At 35.0% G+C, this 21,515-nt stretch overlaps 1 protein-coding gene across 1 annotated transcript in view; it reads right to left on the bottom strand.

Annotated features, from left to right (window-relative positions):
• The window catches only part of LOC110464359 (NACHT and WD repeat domain-containing protein 2-like), a 55,931-nt gene that overhangs the window by 6,553 nt on the left and 27,863 nt on the right, over positions 1–21,515 (bottom strand). The window contains exons 4-7 of the mRNA XM_021519545.1: positions 12,405–12,521; positions 6,099–6,302; positions 1,668–1,812; positions 614–1,167 (exon numbers count right to left, since the gene is read on the bottom strand). Coding sequence (XP_021375220.1) covers positions 614–1,167; positions 1,668–1,812; positions 6,099–6,302; positions 12,405–12,521 — 1,020 coding nt within the window. The remainder of the gene's footprint in view (positions 1–613; positions 1,168–1,667; positions 1,813–6,098; positions 6,303–12,404; positions 12,522–21,515) is intronic.

Here is a 21,515-nt window from a genome sequence, read left to right as displayed (position 1 = left end):
TTAAATATTGTAACACTGATAAAAATAACTATTGAGTTAAAAACATTTAGTAATGAATACTATATACCGAGGAACTTTGACCCGGTCAAATTTTCGCCCTACCCTGGTAAAATCTGTATTAACCGAGTGTTAATTTTAGCCCTGCACATTTGATAACTTTTTTATGTCTTTAACTAATGTTCCTTCTCATGTCGAAATTCTTCTTCATTTACCCAGTCCAGTGTTAATTTTAGCCCTGCACATTTGATAACTTTGTTTTTGTGTCTTTAACTAATGTTCCCTCTCATGTTAAAATTCTTCCTCATTTCGGAGAGCGGAAACACCAAAAGTTAAACTGCGACGAAAATTATATAATTGGCATCCAGGTACTATGTACACAAGATTAACTGTTGAAACATCAAAGTTTGTTTTTGTTAATTTTACACTATTCTGATAAACAGGCATACAATATCGAGCGCTATGTGTAAATCTTTCTAAATATATCAATTAATACTTATATAATAAATAATATTCGTTATAGCTATGCCAATTATATTATTATTTTTTTCTTGACATTTTTTTAATTTTTAATTTTGGTAAAAAATAATATCATTAATAGAGAAACAATGCTTACCTGACTTGCTCCTTTGGCAGTCAGAGATGTCTTCCCGCATCCACTTTCTCCATGTAGAATAAAAGGTCTGTTTGAAGGACCAACAATATGTTCCTCTATCTTCTTCACAATGTCCCCGCGTCCTTGAAACACTTTGCAATACTTTGTACACGCATGGAGATGCTGTAGGGCCTCAGTAAACACTGGGTCACTGGAGAGTCTTTCGTGTTTTGCCATGGCATCGTCCACAAGTTTAGCAATGGAGGTATGGAAGTGATTCGTAAAGTTTTCTAAGTACTCCTTATGAGTGTCTTTGTCTATACCTTCTCTTCCCCAGTCTACTTTGAAACGAACTAAATTGCTTTCTGGCATTTTCTTTGTCAGCTTGTCGTCACGCAGCACTTGGAGAAGTTTCTGAGCCTCTCCATCTATGTTTCGAGCAGCAAAGTCCACAAATTTGTAAGCAAAGCGATACATTGTTGGGTTGATGTTGGCGATTTCCCTGACGTATGCAAGGCAGTGATCTTGAACGTTATTGGCCTTTAAGATCCCACGTTCAACTTCCCGCTCCGTCACTGAAATACAAAAGAGGCAATATTAGATAATGTTCCTGTGCAAAAGAGGTGATTATGTTTTCAGTGCCTCCGCTAGCGGTCGAACCCAATACCTCTTGTTAACTAGTCTTATGATATACCAAGTGAGTAAAAGAAAAAATACGAACAGCTGAGTTGGTAGGGAGCGGCTAGAATTTACCAGGCTGACATTCATAATCTAACTTCGGGAAAGAGCTCGGTCCGAGTTTTTCAGGGATTCTTTTATCATTTACAGGGTCCTTACGTGGACAACAATGTAACAGTGCTATATTAAGGGTTGACCACTAGACATGTTTTTACTAGTTTGATGCTGTCTCAAATGAATGATAGAAAGTATCTTCATAGCAGAATTGGTAGGAAGCGGCCTGTACATTACGCGGGTGACACGTCAGTTTTAAAGAATGCATAAGCCAAAGAAGGCGTTAAATTACAAGGCAACGATTTTCTCCACGAAAATAACGGATTTTATCACAGTAACATACCGGACATGAAGTAGTTGTGCATCTGTTCGCGGTCAAGTTTTTTGGTTATGAAAAGTACTTGAGCGGCCTTTCTCATGATCCGCTGTAGTTTGAGGAATGTCTCCCACCAGGTGTTCTGGTCAAGTTCTTGAAGTCGCTGATGTCTCTGAAAAAATAGAATTCTCTCATTAGGATAGTTTTAGACTTTATTTCATAAGTAATCAGTCACACCAGAACAATTTAACTCGATTTATACCCTGTTTTATAACGTGTTGACTACGAGAACGTATATGATAATTGTAAATCACGTGATATTTCAAATTGAAAGGTTTCTTTTTCATGAACTCTTGCAACACGTTGTATTCGTGAACACCGAGATTCGCAGTAATTTTGAAGGATCACTCTCCCAATGCACTATGTTGTTTAATTTTTGCAGTAGCATCCCCTTTACTTCCGTTCGGATATGACTGTCAAACAATTAGGCCAGTTCAATTCAATCCATTAGAGCGATCGTTTAGCAGTCTAAAGTTCAGGGTTCGAATCCGGGTCTAGCCTAGGTATTTTTGTTTTGTTTTGTCAACACTCAAAACACTGTTGTTGATTAAATTTTGTTTATAGAATCTATAATCATGCGGTGGAAAGTTCTTGTCAATACCTAGTTTTTGGCAGTGGTTCAGGGATGCTTAAGGGTATTCTTTTTGAATATAAACAGCTATTATCGCTAAAATATATAAGGGAAAGAATTTATTTAGCGAATGATTCATTGAATAATTTGCCTTGCAAATGGTCTTGTGTAGATAAAATATTGCAGTAATTATTTTGTAAAATGCGACAGGTTGATTCACCACACAAAGACAGGCGTATCAAAAACGAGATAATTTAATGCCAACAATTAGCTAATTACTGCGACAGTGTGTCGGCTTTCAAACGACTCACAAATATTTATTACTAACTACTACATACGTCGATTCACTTTTAAATGATTGAACAAAGCATTGATCTTTCTGAAAATAGAATGTATGACGCAGATCGCCTCTTTATATACACAGGGCAGATGTTTTTTGTCGTCAATAAATAGATTATTACATAGCGGTAGTTAGCTTTTTAGAATTACACAGAGTAGGAAGTCATTAAGACAGTGTGTCGTCCACAAATTATGATAAATGTTTTTTAAAAGTTTTGAATACTGTTTATTCCCTAAGCAATAGTTAATACATCCATACGCTCATGTCAAACACACATATGTAGGAAGGTATATTGAAATGATAGCGAACGTCAGAGCTGATGCGCACTGAGTTATATTCTCCATTTTGATGTCCTCAACGAAGGAAGGCTACCATAAACCAATATCGAATTAATTTTACATTTTCCTTTGTAATATATTTCTACATTATTAATCAATATTTAACAATTATGTTTACTTTTTTGTTGTGCTTCACAATCTTTTCAGTCAGTCAGAAAGTTTTTACATAACTGATTAACTGTAAATGTATAAATCAACAGTTGCTTAATTCCTACATCGATGTAATGTAAAATGCTTTTATGTCAAAACATCTCGAATAGAAGGTTTAATAACGCATCTATATTGGTTTATCTACCTGTTGAGGAAGAATGCTTTCATAATTAAATTTAAACAAAGTGTGTAGTTTCAGTCAAATAGGAAAACAATATTTTGATATTGGTATTACTAATTATTCCATTGTGGCCTTAACACCAGCCTTGTTACTTTCAATGCCGGATGGAAACAAACACACCGTTGCTAACCGATCGTGTCCTATCGATTGCGGTTTTCTTTGACATCAAAAGAATACAGTGATAAAGGCTTTTTATCTTTATTTAAGCATCGAAGGGCCATCTATAAAGCGATCTCCGTTAAAACCTATCAAAGCGTCAAAGATCGACTTTGATTTCGGTTTTTAATCAAGAACATTGTCGTTACAATGTAACAAGTCAATACCGAAGATTGATCTGGTATTTAAAACAACTGTTTTACTAAGAACAATATGGGAAGAAAACTCCGACTACTGATGAAATGACATTCTAAAACCATGAATATTTTTCATGTACAACAGAATAAATAGAAGCGCATGGTTAGTTTGTCATAAAAATAACAAATAAAAGGGCCGTAGAGTTACTTTTGAACCGGTAAAGCAAAAGCTACGCAGTACTTGAATGTATGTTGATATTCTTCAAAGAGATAAAACAGCATTAACTAATCGGTGTCATTGTTGTTTTACACACTTATACATTATGTACCATGAGAGCAAATTTTATTAAACAATTATTAAAAAGTTCGACCAACAAAACAATTATTGATGGTAGCGCACAGGGAGTCTTAGATTAATGTGGGAGGAAACTGGAGTACCCGGAGAAAACCCACTTGGTCCAGTATCTGACCCCATACCTTTTCATGTCCTTCCAGGGAATGGAACCTCGGCCGTTTTGGTGACCACCTTATCACATGACATGCTATTCGTTTCAAAAATTAAAAAGTGCTTAAAATATCTGTGTTACTAAATTATGTTTTGCCATAATGCATTTTGTTACGAGGAACCAAAACAAGGACGAAACCATATTGAGCCATCTTTCCGTTTTCATTTCGCACTGACTTTTATTAGTATCTGCATCATTTTTAATTTGGTTTTCCAGAAGGGTGTATTTTTTTCAATTATAAAGTGTCATTTAAAAAAAACGCAATGAAAAATAAATCAGAAATATCCAACAACTATTCATTGAAATGTTTGATTTATTTTGAATTAAAAGCAATGACAAAGTGTTTTTAGTTAATATACGGTATATACCGTAATACCCCTAAAATTGTCTATTCCTTAAATCAGGTATTGAAAATAAGCCAATTCAAGTATGCAAGGCGACAATAGAACAATTCTACTCAAAAAATCATCTTTTTATACAAGACGAAAATTAGCATAATTATTAACTCGTGTTCTGTCCGCGTATACGTAATCAAGTGAGTAGATAGACACTATTTACGTCATCGGCTGTTTTAAGGGATACCAACTTAAACATGCACGGTACAATGTAATCAGGATATTCCCAATAAAGATTATATCCACATTATGTAAATCAAGGTGTGCGTGCCTTGACTCGGATGTAAAGCGAACAACGCGATAGTGTCATCAGCTCCGTGCATCACGAAGTCAATCGCAGGTAACGTTTACTCCTTGCTGCTGAATGAATTTTACGCGCTCGAACGATGAAGGCGATTTTCTTTCCCTGATAGCCTTGAACTATACATCAACGGTTTAACACGTATCGAACGTCACTGGAGCATCAATAAATGAATTTATTGTTCGTTAGCACGATCTGCAAGATATACAACGTAACGCACAAGTTGCGAAACCCTCGGCTGTATCTCATCAAAAATTCAAATGTTTTATTCTAATTCCTGTTAGTTTTGAGTAAATAAGCTTCCAAAAAAATCCACATGCGAAAAAAATGTGTATATATTATATAAGTAATTGTTACAGCTTACATCGTATATAGAATACGTGTATTTTGGAAACCTTAAATCAAGCGAAAAGTCCACACCGCAATAAGTTTAAAGGGTCAAACCTCAAAACATATTCCTCTTTCACAGTTAGCTCTTTCAGTTAATAAAGAAATGATAAATTCGTCAGTTTCGAATAAACAAAAAAGTGACAATAGACGATACATATTTGTAAACGAAAATCAGTGGCGGGCCTGATGATTATATGTTTAATATCCGATACATATTTGTTTAATGATTCTGCAAATCTAGAACGAATATTCTACATTGAACAACACAATATCACCGAAGTGTCCACAAAACAATAATTCAAACTCAAGATCAGTTAAAGAAGGCCAAAATAAGACCAGCTGTTTCGGAAGGGTAAGCGTCCTCTGCTTCATTTACGTCTACTGAAACATTTCAGGAGTATTTTTGCAAAAGATATAGCTCGCTTAATTGATGTTATATATAATAACTATTTAAAATGTAATTATGCTATTTCTAGCATAAAAAAAATCTACATGTTGAATCATGTTGACAATGGTGTTATGTGACGGAAGTATTTAATACTTAGTAATTCAACGTAGGATACAAACATCTGATGATGTTCTTGGTAACAAATGTAAAAAAAGGACGGAAGCAGCGACTTAAGAATACATAAATTGACTATATATCTAATGACATATTTTGATTTTAACCACATACAGTTGTTTATAAATATAATATAATGCACATTTTCACTACATCCTAATTGGTTTGATACTTATCATGTAGAGGTCGGTGATATGTAATATTTACTCAATGTTACTATTTTTAGAAACATCAATTTATTATTCACTTAATGATTTCATTTCAATTATAACGTAACAATGTTCTCCGCCAATTTCAAAATTTTCCTTCTTATAACATTCATGTGTCATGTGCCTCCTAAATACAATAACAGAACATGATACAAAACTCACCTTGTTGTTGAAGTTGGTGAGTATGGAGCTGATCGGTTGGAGTACATAGACGGCTGGCACCGTGTTCTCGTCCTTCATGTACCATTTGTCAAGGACCTCGATCTCGTCCTTCACCGACTTAACACACTCACGGATCATCTCGAACTCCGTGGCAACGATGAACGTCGGTAGAGGTCGGTACCCGTACTTCTGGCCTAGAAAAACCTGTTACAGCAAAGAAAAGACCAGAAAATGTATCATATTGAAATATTCAGTATTCACGTTAAATCTTTTGTTGAAATGAAAGGTCGAAAGTTAATTACAGGTTGTATATTTGTATTTGTCAGGATCCAATCCATGAATCTACTTTAAACAACAAAACAATGTAAAACGTCAGTTCAATGATTTCGATGAGTGATGAAAGTATCCAATTATTTTCAATTCTTTATGTAAATTGAATCGGCTGCATACGTAATTATTACTTTAATATTATAAATTAATTCAAAGAAAGGCTAAAATCGAAAGTAAGCTTGATGCTTCAACTATTGTGATAAGATATATCAGGCATTTGTAATGAACAAAGCATTTTAGTCAACTTCGCAAGGTTTCATTCGAAATTGGCAGCACCGTTAAAAGGATACAACAAATTGACTTGATATACTTTTCATTCATATCATTTCAAAATATATAATTATATTGGACATCACAACAGGATAATTATGCATAAAATAGTTCAAAATGAATACAAATATCCTTGTAAACACTTATCTGACAAAGACCCTGACAAATACGAATTACACGTGTCATTTGCACCATCTGACCCAAAGAAGATATCAAGCAAATTAACCGCTCGTCTGCCATTTTGACCTGGACCTCAAGAAGACAATTGTTTATCATTTGATATCAATTATCGGCGAGGTCAATAAGTGCTCTGCCGTGGACGTCGACCCCTAATTATACTTGTACATGTAGCTATATCTATTACCATTAAATATGATTGATCGGTAGTGATAAACAGTACCCAATGCCTCCCCGACATAGCACTCACAAGAGGGTAAATATGCATATGTCATTAATGTACTACCACTGTACCGGGCAGTAGATGCTGAATTACACATCAATAACCTGTTAATCTATTGAATATTTGAAACCGAAACAAAGCATTAAAGCGAAGGAACAAAATGGCTACAATTTGGCTAAAATACCCGTTAAAATGCATTTTCTTTTTCTTAATGCAAAATGCATACTAAATAATGGCTTCGCGACATGTTATTGTGCTCAGAAACAGAATAATGACCGTATTTTTCGGTGTATATAATTATCTCCATTTTGTTTTTAAAGATAATTTGCATTTCTTATTGCAAAACAAACATACTGAAGAAAACGGCTTCTCATTCTGTAAATGTGCTCATTATGATTGTTTCAACAGAAACATGGCCGAACTTTACGTGTAAATATTAATCTTCATTCTTTCTGAAAAATCCACAAATAATTTTGCCTGTATCTTAAGATATCACTTGCTTCATGCTTTTTATATATTATTTTATATATTCGTTATATATGTGTCTATTAAAAGGTCAAGTATTACGACAGTATGGTCTGGTATGGGCACTGGATCCGTACAAGCGGATGTTTGCTGGATGTGTATCACTTAAGGATACCTGTCCCACTGCAGGAAAAACACTAGAGAGTTCCACTGTACTTTCTGCATTTAAGATAACAAAAAGGTATTGGGACTGGGAAAGGTACCGTTGATCAGCTAGCTCCGTCAATTAGAGAGACTCTTTCGTGTTTGGAGGTACAATGTTCGAAGGCGGATCTGACCTTTTTCCCATTTTTACTCTCCTCACAATGATCACTGTTAAATTTCATATGCATTAGAGAGAAAGTGACGATCAAAATAATAACCTTACGGCTGGTAAACAATAAAATAATATTGACGAAAGAATATTTTAACTGATAATGACAGAAAGTCAATTCATTATTCACTGCTGAATATGTTTACGAGATTGCTTTACAATTGGCAGCTGTCTCGTAACACAAATGATAAAGTGCCGTGCATGTTACAATTCCACCCAATTCCACCATAATTTATTGAATGCTATCGGATCTATTCAAACTGTTATGGTAGTTTCATGTATTTATATACACCCCATGTACCGATTCCATTAAATCAATGGCAGGTAAATAGATACGATGTCCCAATCCCATTGTCAACACTACGTTGTAATGCTTGGTATATTTACAACAAATGATGGTCGTCTGAATCATTTATTCTGTTCGGAAAAGGATTAAAAATAAGATATATATGTCTTTGTGTACCTAATGAAAATTTAATAATGCATGAAGCATAGGACGAGTACCTCAATAACCAATCATTTCATTTTGTGAAATGTATGCGTTGTCACAGCACGGCGTTAATAAACGGATATCATCATACATTATACTATTATTGTTTAAGATATATAGTCGCTTGTAACTGGATTGGCTGGTTAGACTATCGGGAAGTGACATAGATCAAAAATATATCTCGTTGTCAATACACAAGGGCGAATTCCGACGCAAAATAACGATGAAGAGACAAACACAGGTCAGAAACCCCGACATAAAACCGGAAGGGGAACTAATTGCTTCGAAAGTTCATCCTGTACCGCATGCGGAACCCGTCATAAAATATCCCGTAAAATTTAGAAGAGTTTGAAGGCACTAGAAAAATTCAAAACATAGTGTTCAATTCCATCTTCAATTATGGTTGGCCTTGAATTCACATAGGCGAAAATCAGATAGGATGACAGCCGTCGAATTGCTTTAACGTAGATGGAAAGATCTCTGACAGAGAACCCTGGGTAAGTGGGTTTTTGGGTAACATGGTACATCTATCTAGGAAACCCTGACACTTGAGCTTATAGTATAATGCAGAAAACTGGAATGTTACTACTGCAAAAAGGAAAGTTAACTTTCATGAATGTATTTGTTTGACAGCTAAGGTAATTGCAGGGCGTGTCTGCATACTCGTAAGGATGCCTGCGTGCTTGAGGCGGTATATTGGTGTATTATAATTTTTAGTAGTCCGGTGATCACAATCGTCATACTGCCTATATTATCATAAGTGTATTTTTCTTGATATCGTTTCCATTAAAATCAATATAAATGCTTCTCAACGTTTTGAACACAAAATACTCATTTGTCTTTCGTTGTTGACAGTGTAATGCATAAGAGGTCGTTCCTTTAGAGGGATGTAAACGAAGATGGTTACAATCAACAGTCGTTTGGCTAGCGTTGGAAATATTCGCAGAGGATTTAATTTCGCTCAATATATTATACCAAGTGAATACAAGTACCATGAATTATAATGTTCGTGAATATCTATTTGCAGTATAATGTATAAAGCCTCGGACCCGAGCAAATCTATAACAACTCACAACGGTGCTATGTTGCAAAAATTGCAATCAACATTTCTCTAACGCACTCAAAAGTAGGAATGTTACGTAACTGAAAATGGTTTTTCTCAACACGTTTGTTTTCTGGGACAAATCAAATGATTAATAAAATACCTTATTGATTTGTAATTGATATATTAATATTGCAAAATATAGTTAGTCAATGCAATATAGTAACATAAAGAAAATGTGCTAATAGCAATGTGTTTTATCTGAATCCTGATCGACTATACCAGGCACAGCCCTGAGGCGATTAAAAGGTAAAATGAAACCACTCTATGGAGACATGTTGGTATATTGGACTCATCCTCTGTCGAGTTGAATGCATAATTATTCAAATAAAGGATTATATGGACACATTTCCTCTGACACATCGGTAAATTGTAGTGTATAGTCCTATCTTTGTAGCAATACATGATCGTTTCTAATCCGTTTGTTGCGGATCCCTAGTAACTCCAACTTTAACCTATACAAGTCCGCTTACGTCATTAACCGGAAGCTGTCTCCCCGCATATACGTAAATGCGTTGTATTGATTGGTTAGTTGACAAGTTATTTATTAACCTCAACCAAAGGAAGTTGATCTATTTTACAATTGCGCCTAATGGAAATGGCAAGTTTCTAGCATATATGTGGCTTTATCTTAATGCCCAGTTCATAGAAATTACCAAGCTCATTGATTTTATACTGTGAGCCCACGTGAAATTATAACGGTAAGTTTGTATTAATATTTGTCAGCTTGACAGTTTAATTAGTAATCCTATTCCGAAGACTTCTCCGTCAATTCAGCTGTAGTTTTTTCACTTATTTTATCATAAATAAAATCACAATCAAAATATGAATATAAAGAAAATCACTGAACGCTTAACGCAAAACTGATTTAACTACGTGGACTCGTATGAGATAAAACATGCTTTCTCACCTATCGCCCAAATAGACAATTCGATCGTCGTCTCTTTGTGGCTTCCATTTATTACCAAATAACTGCATATGCTTGAATCAGTGTTTCTGTAATTTCAAATAATTTCCATTTGTGATATTTTCAGCCAACACTGTCGTCCCTTTCAATTGCCGCTGTATGAGCGGAAGTAACTCTTTCCCTGGATCAATATAAACGAAAAACAGAGGAAGGGGGGCTCTACGTTCTGATTCGCGTTCCACGACTTTAGTGCTACAGACGAGGAAATTAACACACTTATCAGGAGTATTGAAAACCGGCCGTGTCGCTTTTATCTCATTGTATGGTCTTCGGTTCCGCAGCGTTTATGTTGGCAATGAAAATATGTATAAACGTCAAAATCAACAAAGAAGCGTTGACCTATTTAAGTTGTTTGGACTAGTTAGGGTTGGTCACAAATGTCTTGGACACAGAACAAAGCGCCAAAGAAGGACAAAGTCGTTAACTCCATATTTTGTTATAAACCAGTTTGAAGCAAATGACAATTTCATTCGCATGGACATTTTGGCAGTTTTTCATTAGCGTTACTAAATGTTTCCGCAGTATAAGTTAGTGTCCAAATGTATTAATTGCACTGAAAGGATTAATTTGGGGTTTATAGTATCGGTAGAATATATAATGAATATCACTCACTAGGGAATCCAAATAAAAAAAAGACTACATATATTTTACGCTGATGGAAAATAAAAATCCAATCAGCAAAACATTGGTGGGTTGCTATAGAAATAGATCTATTCATTACAATAACGGTTTAGCTGGAAGGTGGGTGACACAAACTACATCATTGTAACGAGAACAAAAAAATAAACAGATTAAATCGATTACATAGCAATGCTTATACTTGGTGTAGTTGACAACGTAATTCGGCGTCAATAGAAATACAACTTGCACTAAACATCCAGTATACAATTTAGCTACATTGTTTAAGTTTCCAGCTGAGTGACGATGACGCGTTATAATTCAGGTGTAACGAGAGGCGGCTGTGAAACCTATAGTGGGCACGGTACGATGCGCTATCATCCTAGATCGACGATATGTATAATTTACAGGTATTTGAGGCGTCTAAAGGTACATTTCCCCGTTTTCCGGTTATTGAATTGAACAACAGTGTCAGACACCTGCCTTTTTACATTGGCAACACGAAATGTTATTAATCTATTTACCAAATAATGAAGAAGAGTACCATCGGGTCTGTGTCGTCCACCGGTCTGGTTCTTTTATGATCTGATTGATGAAACCGTTTTCATGCTTAAGCATGAATTCTGTGCTCAAACCAACTTTATTGTAACTCGCATTATTCATTTAACACAGTCGAATGGTCAAGTATTTATTTTCTCCAAAATCCTTTGACAAGTCATTGACAAAAAGTGTATTTATCAATGATTTATCACGTAAACGAGAAATTTGGCTTGAGCACAGAATCTGAATTTGAGCATAACAACAGTTTCATGAATACAGGCCCTAGGCAAGATATTGAAACGATTCCACTTATTTGAGACCATGTAAGCCATCCCATATCATCAACCAAAATATTTAAATAACACTTAACAAAGCAAATAACAGGATCATTTGTACGATTTGTTCTTAAAACTGATTCGATAGAATTGTAAATAAGTCAAAATTGTCTCAACGAATTCAACGACAACGTAGTCATTATTATTTCAAATAAAACTGAAAAATAAAGGCTCATGTAAAGTTGTCACATGAGCATTATGCTAAAATAATTAGTCTTCATTGGCATGTTGAAAGCTAATTTCAAGCTTTAAGCCAATCAGAAATTCTGTCGACCATCTTTGTTTCCATTTGTTTTCAAACTCTCGGATATTCCATTTCACCAACAATAAAAGCGAATGAAACATCCAGTTTGATCCGACATTGGATCTACGTGGGTTTTTTCAAGTCACCGAGTTTCAGATCACAGTTTACTTACCACAAAATTTGGACCAATAGAAAGGCGTTGACAGTTGTCGATTTCTTGCATACATAATTGTGTGGTCATGTGATCGTCCGTGGCTTCATCTCGTACTCCCCATCTCATGTCCACCACCTACAAAATACAATAGCATTGTATGTCAGACATTGCACAAAACTTAAGCAGTACCTCTGTTTAAGTACAGCATACCATTTGTCAGCAGATAGAAATAAGGTAACAATTTCTCTTATCCTAGAGAATTATATCTATGCATACTTAAGCAATGTGAGTTATAGAATGTTTCCATGGGGTTAAACTAATATAAATGTACTTATTTTAGCGTACTCAAATATTAGCGCATTATTGAATTTTAACTGATTAGCGCATTGCTGGAAGAGCTTCTATTGGTGTTATCATAATTTAGCGCAATAATCAAAACACGAAAAGCGCTGAAATAAGACTACCGTTTACAGTGTGTCACAATTAGCCTTACACTGGGGGAATTGAAAGAAGGGAAAACCAGCATGTTATTATTGTATGACGTCACGTCGACAATTAATTGACTATGTCAAAAATAACTTGATCCTTAAGAACAGATTCTTAAGCTGTAAAACACTCGTCATGTTTGTCAAATTAAACATCTTCATCTTGTGTGTGCTATAGCGATTGATATTCTTTACTATACTCATAAGCGAGCTTTGCTACTTCGTTGTCACTTCCTCAGTTCCCTATTTGAGGACGTCACATTAATTAGAAGTTTCGCAAGGGTCTGCGTGTACATCTTTCTTGTGTTCATGTTTTGCCGTATTTTTGCGTTCGAATTGCAGTATTTGGACACTTTGGTATTCTTTTGATTTTCTTATTCTATAGCTTTCAGGTATCAAATGCACGTTTTTTGATCAGTTGTTCAGTAAATATCTAATCAACAACCATCCAATTGCTTCAATTATTCAATTACAGCTGTTATATTATATATTTTTATATATAATAAATGTATTATATTTATGTTTTTATATCATTTTTGAGTGTCCTATTTAATTTCAAACAAATCCATCTAAGACGTTTGACATTCGACTAATAACAGACATTCATTTAACAAATCATGACATTTACAAACAATCATAATCAAACAAATCGTAACACGTTATCCCCTTTAGTACCTCAACATGTCTGTGAGATCAGGAGGTTGTATACGTGTTCTGCTTGTTATGGGTCCGTGTTGTACTTATGCCATATGATTTGAAACTATAAAACAGACAGTGTAACACCCAACCTTGACCCTACTAAATTATACTCAATTTGTATGAAGCTTTTTGTGTGTGAGGTGAAAATTGTATGTGATCTGCTTGTTATTGGTCCGTGTATCCAACGGCTCATTTATAGTGTCATGTCGCCTTAATAGCACAGCACAGAGACCGTAATATTCAACAAGATCCTTTTATAACAAACTTAAGTCTATACAGGCAGAGTTGAGCAACGACGTATCTTAATTATCAATCACATCCTACCGCCTGCAGGAATCTAACCATCGACCCTGTGGTCATTAATTAGACTGATACATTACCGACTATGCCATGCGGCTCTTACTATCTTACTATGTATGCATGACATGTATGTTTGTATTAAATATGTGTGGAGACCTAGAACAGACTTAATAAAGATTGTCCACCTATCACGCTTCCTTTGTGCCTGCAACTAAATGGCCCAAAGTGATTACCTCGGCCTGAGAATGGCTTTCTCTTTCTCTAAACGTTAAAGACACGGATCTCCCAAACTCGTGATTGCATTGAGTGTGATAACTACAAACAATTGATATAAAATATAATTGAAAATGGTGTACTGTGGTATTTTATAATGAAGTGCTGTGTCACTGATGACATATAGATCTCCGTCAAGAAAAATGGGCAAGGCTGGTCCAAGGTGCAATATTCACTTAACAAATATGTCCATATCGACAGGTTAATGCAACACTTTGTTTGTTTTTTTAACATAAAAAAGCTGCTATTTCGTGACAGAATATCATTTTGGAAGTTAAAGTGAAAGTGACACGTTATTATAAACCGGAAATTACTCCGCCATTACCGAACACACCACATGGAAGTAGTCCTGTAGTGTCAACGGCAATGGTGCAATTAAAAACAAGAATGTGATCGTTCTGTAAAAAGTCAGGGCAGTTAATGACGAATTATTAGGATACGTCCGAATGATTTAAAGCGTCCGCGTCTTTCAAACGATTATTAAGTTGTTAAATACGGGTTGCCATGATAAAGCGTCTAACCGAAGTCGATAAAAGCAATGATGCTATTTTACATCCACATTGAAAACCCCACTTCCGGCACATAGTGTTAATGTTGGCTATCAGTGTCAATACCTGACAGAATTATGGCTGTGTCTGGTTTGGAGAGATATCAGGTCGATGACGTCATCGAATGTTACGTTCCAAACACTCTCTATCTGTTCAACTATTAACCATTTCAGCCGCCGCTGACCGATTTGGCTAGAAAACGGTCAGTACGGATGTTTCATGGTGATAGTATTTAGTTACCAAGCGTTTTCTGGTTCAGATAAACTGATTTACAATACGTGAAAATATCGGTCAGTTTGGACGATGATTTTGTTCAAATTTTTATTCTGCTACGCTGCCAAACGTTTAAGCTATGTAAATGCCTAACAGGTGATTTGTTATGCTTGTATTTATTACGTTCCCGGATGTAATCTAAAAAAATAAAATTGCTTTGCAAATAAGGAGACGACAATAACATTACAAAGGCATTGAGGGACAAGAAACGAATCATTTCTGTATTTTCTGTATTCAACATCTATATATACATGATTTTTCATTGAGTTTCAATTGACATTAAGGATGTACACCTCTGAGAAGTAAAACAATTCCTGTATTAAACTTTTTTTCTTAAATGGATTTTTTGAAAAAAGGAGTTAATGGCATAGTAGAAAATGCAAAAAAAAAAATATGTCCGTATGTTCGTTTTTGTGCTATGATCGGTCAAAGATACCAATTTAACAAAACATGCGATTGTAGGTGATGTTTTGGGTTTTGACCATTTGCAGAACAAATTCCTAAAAATTTCTTCAAAGTGTGTTATCAGATCTAGATATGTATGAATGTTTGTAGAATTGATGAAAATATTATTTTCTTTTAAATTTTGGAAGTNTTTTTTTAGTATTCAATGAATCAAAAGAAAATGTGTTTCTCTTTCTAAAACAGCCACAAAAATGGGGGGTCGGTGTGCTTCTTTTTTTTTGTCCCATTATCATTTGTGTTATTTTTTACCTTTTTCGGGGTCAAAAATCATCAAAAGTGCTTCAGTTACACTAAATATGTAAAAAAAATTATCAATGATGTATAATTTTCCAGTTTGTTGCACATTATTTTTATCATATTAAAAATTATAAAGTTGTACAGCAACATTGAACCAGCTACAATTAAAAATGGCGACACAATGACAATTTAAGTCAGGTGGCAAATGAAACAAGGGGCATTATATCGAGGTTTTACTGTATATCACAGTGTCCTGTGCATTCCGGCTACAAAGATTAGAGAGTTTCGTTAACGATAATGTAGTAGTTTTATTTAGCCCGTAAAAAACTAATACCGGGTATGTATGTTTTCATAAATCTAGACCGGTGGAACGCGGTAATATCCTTTCGTTTTAATAAAGAAACGTTATTAATTTTATGTTTGTTATTTCTTTACCTGGGATCTAATGACAGACATATCGGAGATTTCTATCATGTCACTTTAGATGACCCTAAAGCAATCTCTATGGGTTATGTAAACACGATATTTTAGTGTGCGTATCAGTTAGATCCAGCTGTATTGCAAGCATAGTGCTGATTGACGTGTATTAGCTGTTTCTGTACTTTGAAAACCTTACCAATCTTGCGTAAGTTAGGTGAAAGAATAATGAGTACGACTAACAGATAATGTGCAAACACGATGAACCTGCCATGTCAGTACGAGTTCAATACCGTCAAATCCCGGAAATTGAATTTCTACACTAACAATGGATCCGCAGGACGGTACTCCGGAATCAATCCAGAAGAGCTTCATGTGATCAATGTAATATAGTTATTCGGTTCATCATTGTACTTTTTAATTGAAATTACTCTTTGAAAAATGGTTTTGGAGAAACGAATACTTTGGTATCGTTTCATATGCATTGACTTGGAAATTATACTCATGTATGTATACAATATACAAAAGGTGAACTTTATTCCTGGTGATTAAGTGCTATATAGCATCGAGTTGATATTTTTCACTAATGCATAACGAAGATTATGAAATGAATCCATTTCGCGAATAGAGTTTATGCCACCATTCATTAAGAAGCTTAAACTATTGCATTTCTAGTTAGAAAGGTAATGCACAACAATTTGGTCTGACAAAGACTCTAAGATGCGCTTCCTGGAATTGTATAAATTAAATTGTGTTGCATATCTTCTAACGTGTGAAAAGATGCAACCCAATCCTTTATTGTTTGGACCAAGGATTCGTTTTTGGGATGTTTGTGTTTTACGTCCTTTTAACAGCTATGGCCAGTTAAGGACGTGCCAGGTTTTTGGTGGTGGAGGACCCGCGACCCAATGGTGGAAGGCTAGTGGAAGCAGAATGTCAGACGCCTTAACCACTTGGCCACTGCGGCGCCTAGACCACAGAACACCAGAGTATAATGTTCTGTTTTATATAGTGATGAAGAAAGAAGTATTTTAAGGATCCCCGTACCACTGCAAAAAACTGTTACTGTGCATTTTAAGAACAGATATTTGCGGCATCACTATATAGCTTCGTTAAATTATTTCTGAAATTGTCTCACTGTCGCTCTAACAAACAAATCTACAGATGTGCCCTGGGAAATCAACTGTGGAACTCTTTAGTGTTTTTTCCTACAGCGGGACAGGCATCCTTAAGCCAGGACGAACTAATATAACAGTAGACAATGCCTATTATCTGATGGCAAAACACCAATGCAAATACTCCGATATAATCAATAAAGCAGTCCCCGATGAGTATCTGCAAACATTGCAGCGGATCATGAGGTCAAACATTGACCAATGTCCGTGAATGAGGCTGACCTACATACAACATCACATCACTGATACAATACTGTCTAAATACACGCTCCGTTAACGGTTAGAATTGGAATGAGGAGATTTTGCATGAATACATTTTGTATATGTGTCCAAGACCTAATTTAACGAAATCTGAAACACAACACGGAATTTCGATGAATTGAATTTTGCCGATATCATTTTTTTACCAAGCAATATTATTTAAATGCCCGAAAGCCTGCGTAAAGTAAACATTACAGAATACTAAAGCAAGTATTCCTCGTGCGCAACTAATTTATTATGTACAAAACAATGCAACTTCGTCATTAAATGGTCATTTTAAATTTCGTTTCCCAACTCTCACACCGCGAGATTTCACGTGGTTTGATAAAACCGCCGCTTTTACCACGACTACAAATATGATGTGTAAATAAAGAACACAGCCGGATATGAATGGAAGATATATAACACTATATATAGTTTCTCCTTGGGATTGCTCTTTGCTTTTGATGGCTTCTAACGTTAACGCTATTTTATTTATTTAGGTCCTAGTATAGTCCGTGACATAACCAACTGTGAACGATTAGATATAGTTTACCCACCCACACAACATGTCTCGGGTTACCTGAGATTCAGTTAGCCCTCTAACACATGGAATGGTGACTATATATGGTCTCTGTTAATTTCAAACCCATGATTAATCAAATATAAGTACCCCCAATTAACATCGTTGTCGAGATATGTAATTCAAATATATTGAAATTGAACTTAGGTATTTAAAAATGTTTCAAAACGAATATGACTGGGTCCGAATTTAGACATCAAGACTGATGCATTCATTAAAATAGAGCATTGACATTATGGCTGACCAGCCTCCTACGCAGCCAGACGGAAAGCTATAAAATGCCATAATCTAAAGTTTATTCTTAAACTTAGGTCTTGTGAAGCTTATTTTTTTTTTACTGCCTGTGGTCAACCGAAATCATATGTATAATATAAAATGTCTCGCTAACATATTTTAACAGTGTAGAACTGATAATCTGAGAGTCCCGTGAACTAGCAATAGATTGATAAAATCATCTTTAGAATAATCTGTCATTTCATAGCATTCAATATTGTTATATAAGATAAACTTGACAAGTTGTAAAGAATCCGGTGAAACAATCGAAATAACACGGCCGTCGGTTTAACATTTATACACCGTTAAAATATGAAACCGAGGCATTATACTATGATTATTGTGGTTTCCACTTGCTGCAACCATCTTGGTTACCTCTTGGTATATGTATGCCTCTTACTACTACGTTGTATTACTTAGGCCGCTTGGACCGGAATTGTTTGTTTATGTAATAAGGTAGGACCCAGTAATCTGAAGCTGCTTTCAGGCGAGCATTGACAAAGCCTTGCAAGGCCTGCATAGATATTTTCAGGTCTACCAGGATTAACAAACGCAACAGGCCAATAGTTTCCAAAGGGGTTGGCCACAACGTTTTACGGACATTTGCTATCGAAAACTATGTTTTCATGGCGACGCGGATTGTCCTAGAAACTGGCTCTAGTTATCGGAAGAGAAATGCGGACAACATCATCCTTATCTTATCTTTCTGGTGCTTTGACACGCTTCAGAATCAGAACATCAGTTTTTTAAATAAAACAAGTTGTGATCTATAACGTTTAAAAGAATAATGAAATTAAGTTGATTGTAATTATATAATCCATATCCACGATGATTATGCAAGAAATGATTGATCGCAATAAGCATTAACAAAAACAGATGGGCTGTATCATTTCTAAGCACTAATTCTGTTGATTAAACAGATGGGCTGTATCATTTCTAAACACTAATTCTGTTGATTAAAAAGATGGGCTGTATCATTTCTAAACACTAATTCTGTTGATTAAACAGATGGGCTGTATCATTTCTAACTACTAATTCTGTTGATTAAACAGATGGGCTGTATCATTTCTAAACACTAATTCTTTTGATTAAACAGATGGGCTGGAGCATTTCTAAGCACTAATTTTGTTGATTTAATAGATGGGATGTATCATTTCTAAACAGTAATTCTGTTGATTACACAGATGGGCTGTATCATTACTAAACACTAATTCTGTAGATTAAACAGATGGGCTGAATCATTTCTAAGCACTACTTTTGTTGATTAAACAGATGAGCTGTATCATTTCTAAGAACTAATTCTGTTGATTAAAGAGATGGGCTGTATCATTACTAAACACTAATTCTGTAGATTAAACAGATGGGCTGAATCATTTCTAAGCACTAACTCTGTTGATTAAACAGAGGGGCTGTATCATTTCTAAGCCCTAATTCTGTTGATTAAAAAGATGGGCTGTATGATTTCTAAACACTAATTCTGCTGATTAAACAGATGGGCTGTATCATTTCTAAGCACTAATTTTGTTGATTAAACAGATGGGATGTATCATTTCCAAACACTAATTCTGTTGATTAAACAGATGGGCTGTATCATTTCTAAAATATTAATTTTGTTGATTAAACAGATGGGCTGTATCATTTCTAAACACTAATTCTGTTGATTAAACAGATGGGCTGAATCATTTCTAAGCACTAATTCTGTTTATTAAACTGATGGGCTGTATCATTTCTAACCACTAATTCTGTTGATTAAACCGATGGGCTGTATCATTTCTAAGCACTACTTTTGTTGATTAAACAGATGGGCTGTATCATTTCTAAGCACTAATTCTGTTGATTCTACCATATATAGTAAATCATTTTAAAGTCAATTGGAGTAGCAACATCATTATGAACTTGATTTGACCGGTCAAATTGAAGAGAAAACTTATCAGTAGCCATGGAACAGAGTCATTGTGTCATCCATACAGTGGTTAGACCCCTAGAAAGTCCTTTCTAATCTCCAATAAATCTCCAAACACTATGAGGCACTACCAATAATAATAAATTCGATTTAACGCTAGCCATGCAATCACTTATCATTTAATGGCGTTCGATTTAATTTTGCTTGGTTGAAAATTGAGCATTGATCAGTCATTTATCTTTCTATTTCTTAGCTACCACACAACACATCTCTATTTGTCACGGAAAAATCGCAGATAAACGCTGAACTTTTAACAAAAGGGCGCTCCCGATAAACATGATTTATGAGTTAATGGAATTCCTCTTTGACAAGATTGAATTTAAACCAACGACGGGTTTTTTTTGGAAGGGAAAATTCCGGTATGACCCGAACGAGCCAACTTGTCAAGACATTGTAAAATATTTTCAAATAAAACATACCAAGGTACAAATGTCGGGTTAGAAATGTTTGGTTTAGATTTTAGATAGACGGATTCAATTATCAAGGGTTTTGTCGATCGATATGTCTGGATCACATTGATGCTTGAAATCGCCTACAGTTTATCAGACTAGGTATGGAACGGGACGGAAACACGTTTGTTATCAAACATAGCCGATAAGTGGGTTAGCAAGGTGAGATTTTCAAGGCATGGTTATATTTATGTAAAACGTGTTGAAAGTAGATCAATCAAAATAATCACATGACAAAATGTTTTTTAAACATTCATTAAAGTCATATTGATAAAGAATGACCCATCCATATCCTTGAAATTAATTCAATATTTTTTTTATGTAATATCATTAATCTGTGAACAATATGATCACAGAACGACCAGCTAAGAATGAAAATGCGTTTTAACTATGAAGGAAATGTTGATACGTAGAATAGTCAACATTGCAATCGATATTAGTAAATATGCAGGACAAAATCAATCAAATGGTATAAATGATGTTTGAAATAGATTCTTGAATATCCAAATACCAGGAGAAAGTGTAGATCAAACACGAAATGACTCGTAATCTGTGTAAAAATATATTATTATTTAAATAGATTCTGCACTTACATTTCATTCAGTTAAAAATCTAAATGAGTAAATAACGTGTGCAAGAAACATGATTTAGCGAAGAACAAAGTTCATTTCATATCTTTTGAGGCGGGGGTGGGGGCGTTTATAATACTTTGTCTTTGTGACGTAATCTAAAAAGATATGTTTTAAATA

The sequence above is a fragment of the Mizuhopecten yessoensis genome, unplaced genomic scaffold, assembly GCF_002113885.1.
Source record: "Mizuhopecten yessoensis strain PY_sf001 unplaced genomic scaffold, ASM211388v2 scaffold10985, whole genome shotgun sequence".
Taxonomy (NCBI): Eukaryota; Metazoa; Mollusca; class Bivalvia; order Pectinida; family Pectinidae; genus Mizuhopecten; species Mizuhopecten yessoensis.
The sequence above is the reverse complement of the archived record's forward strand: the minus strand, read 5'-3'. Positions and strand labels throughout refer to the sequence as shown.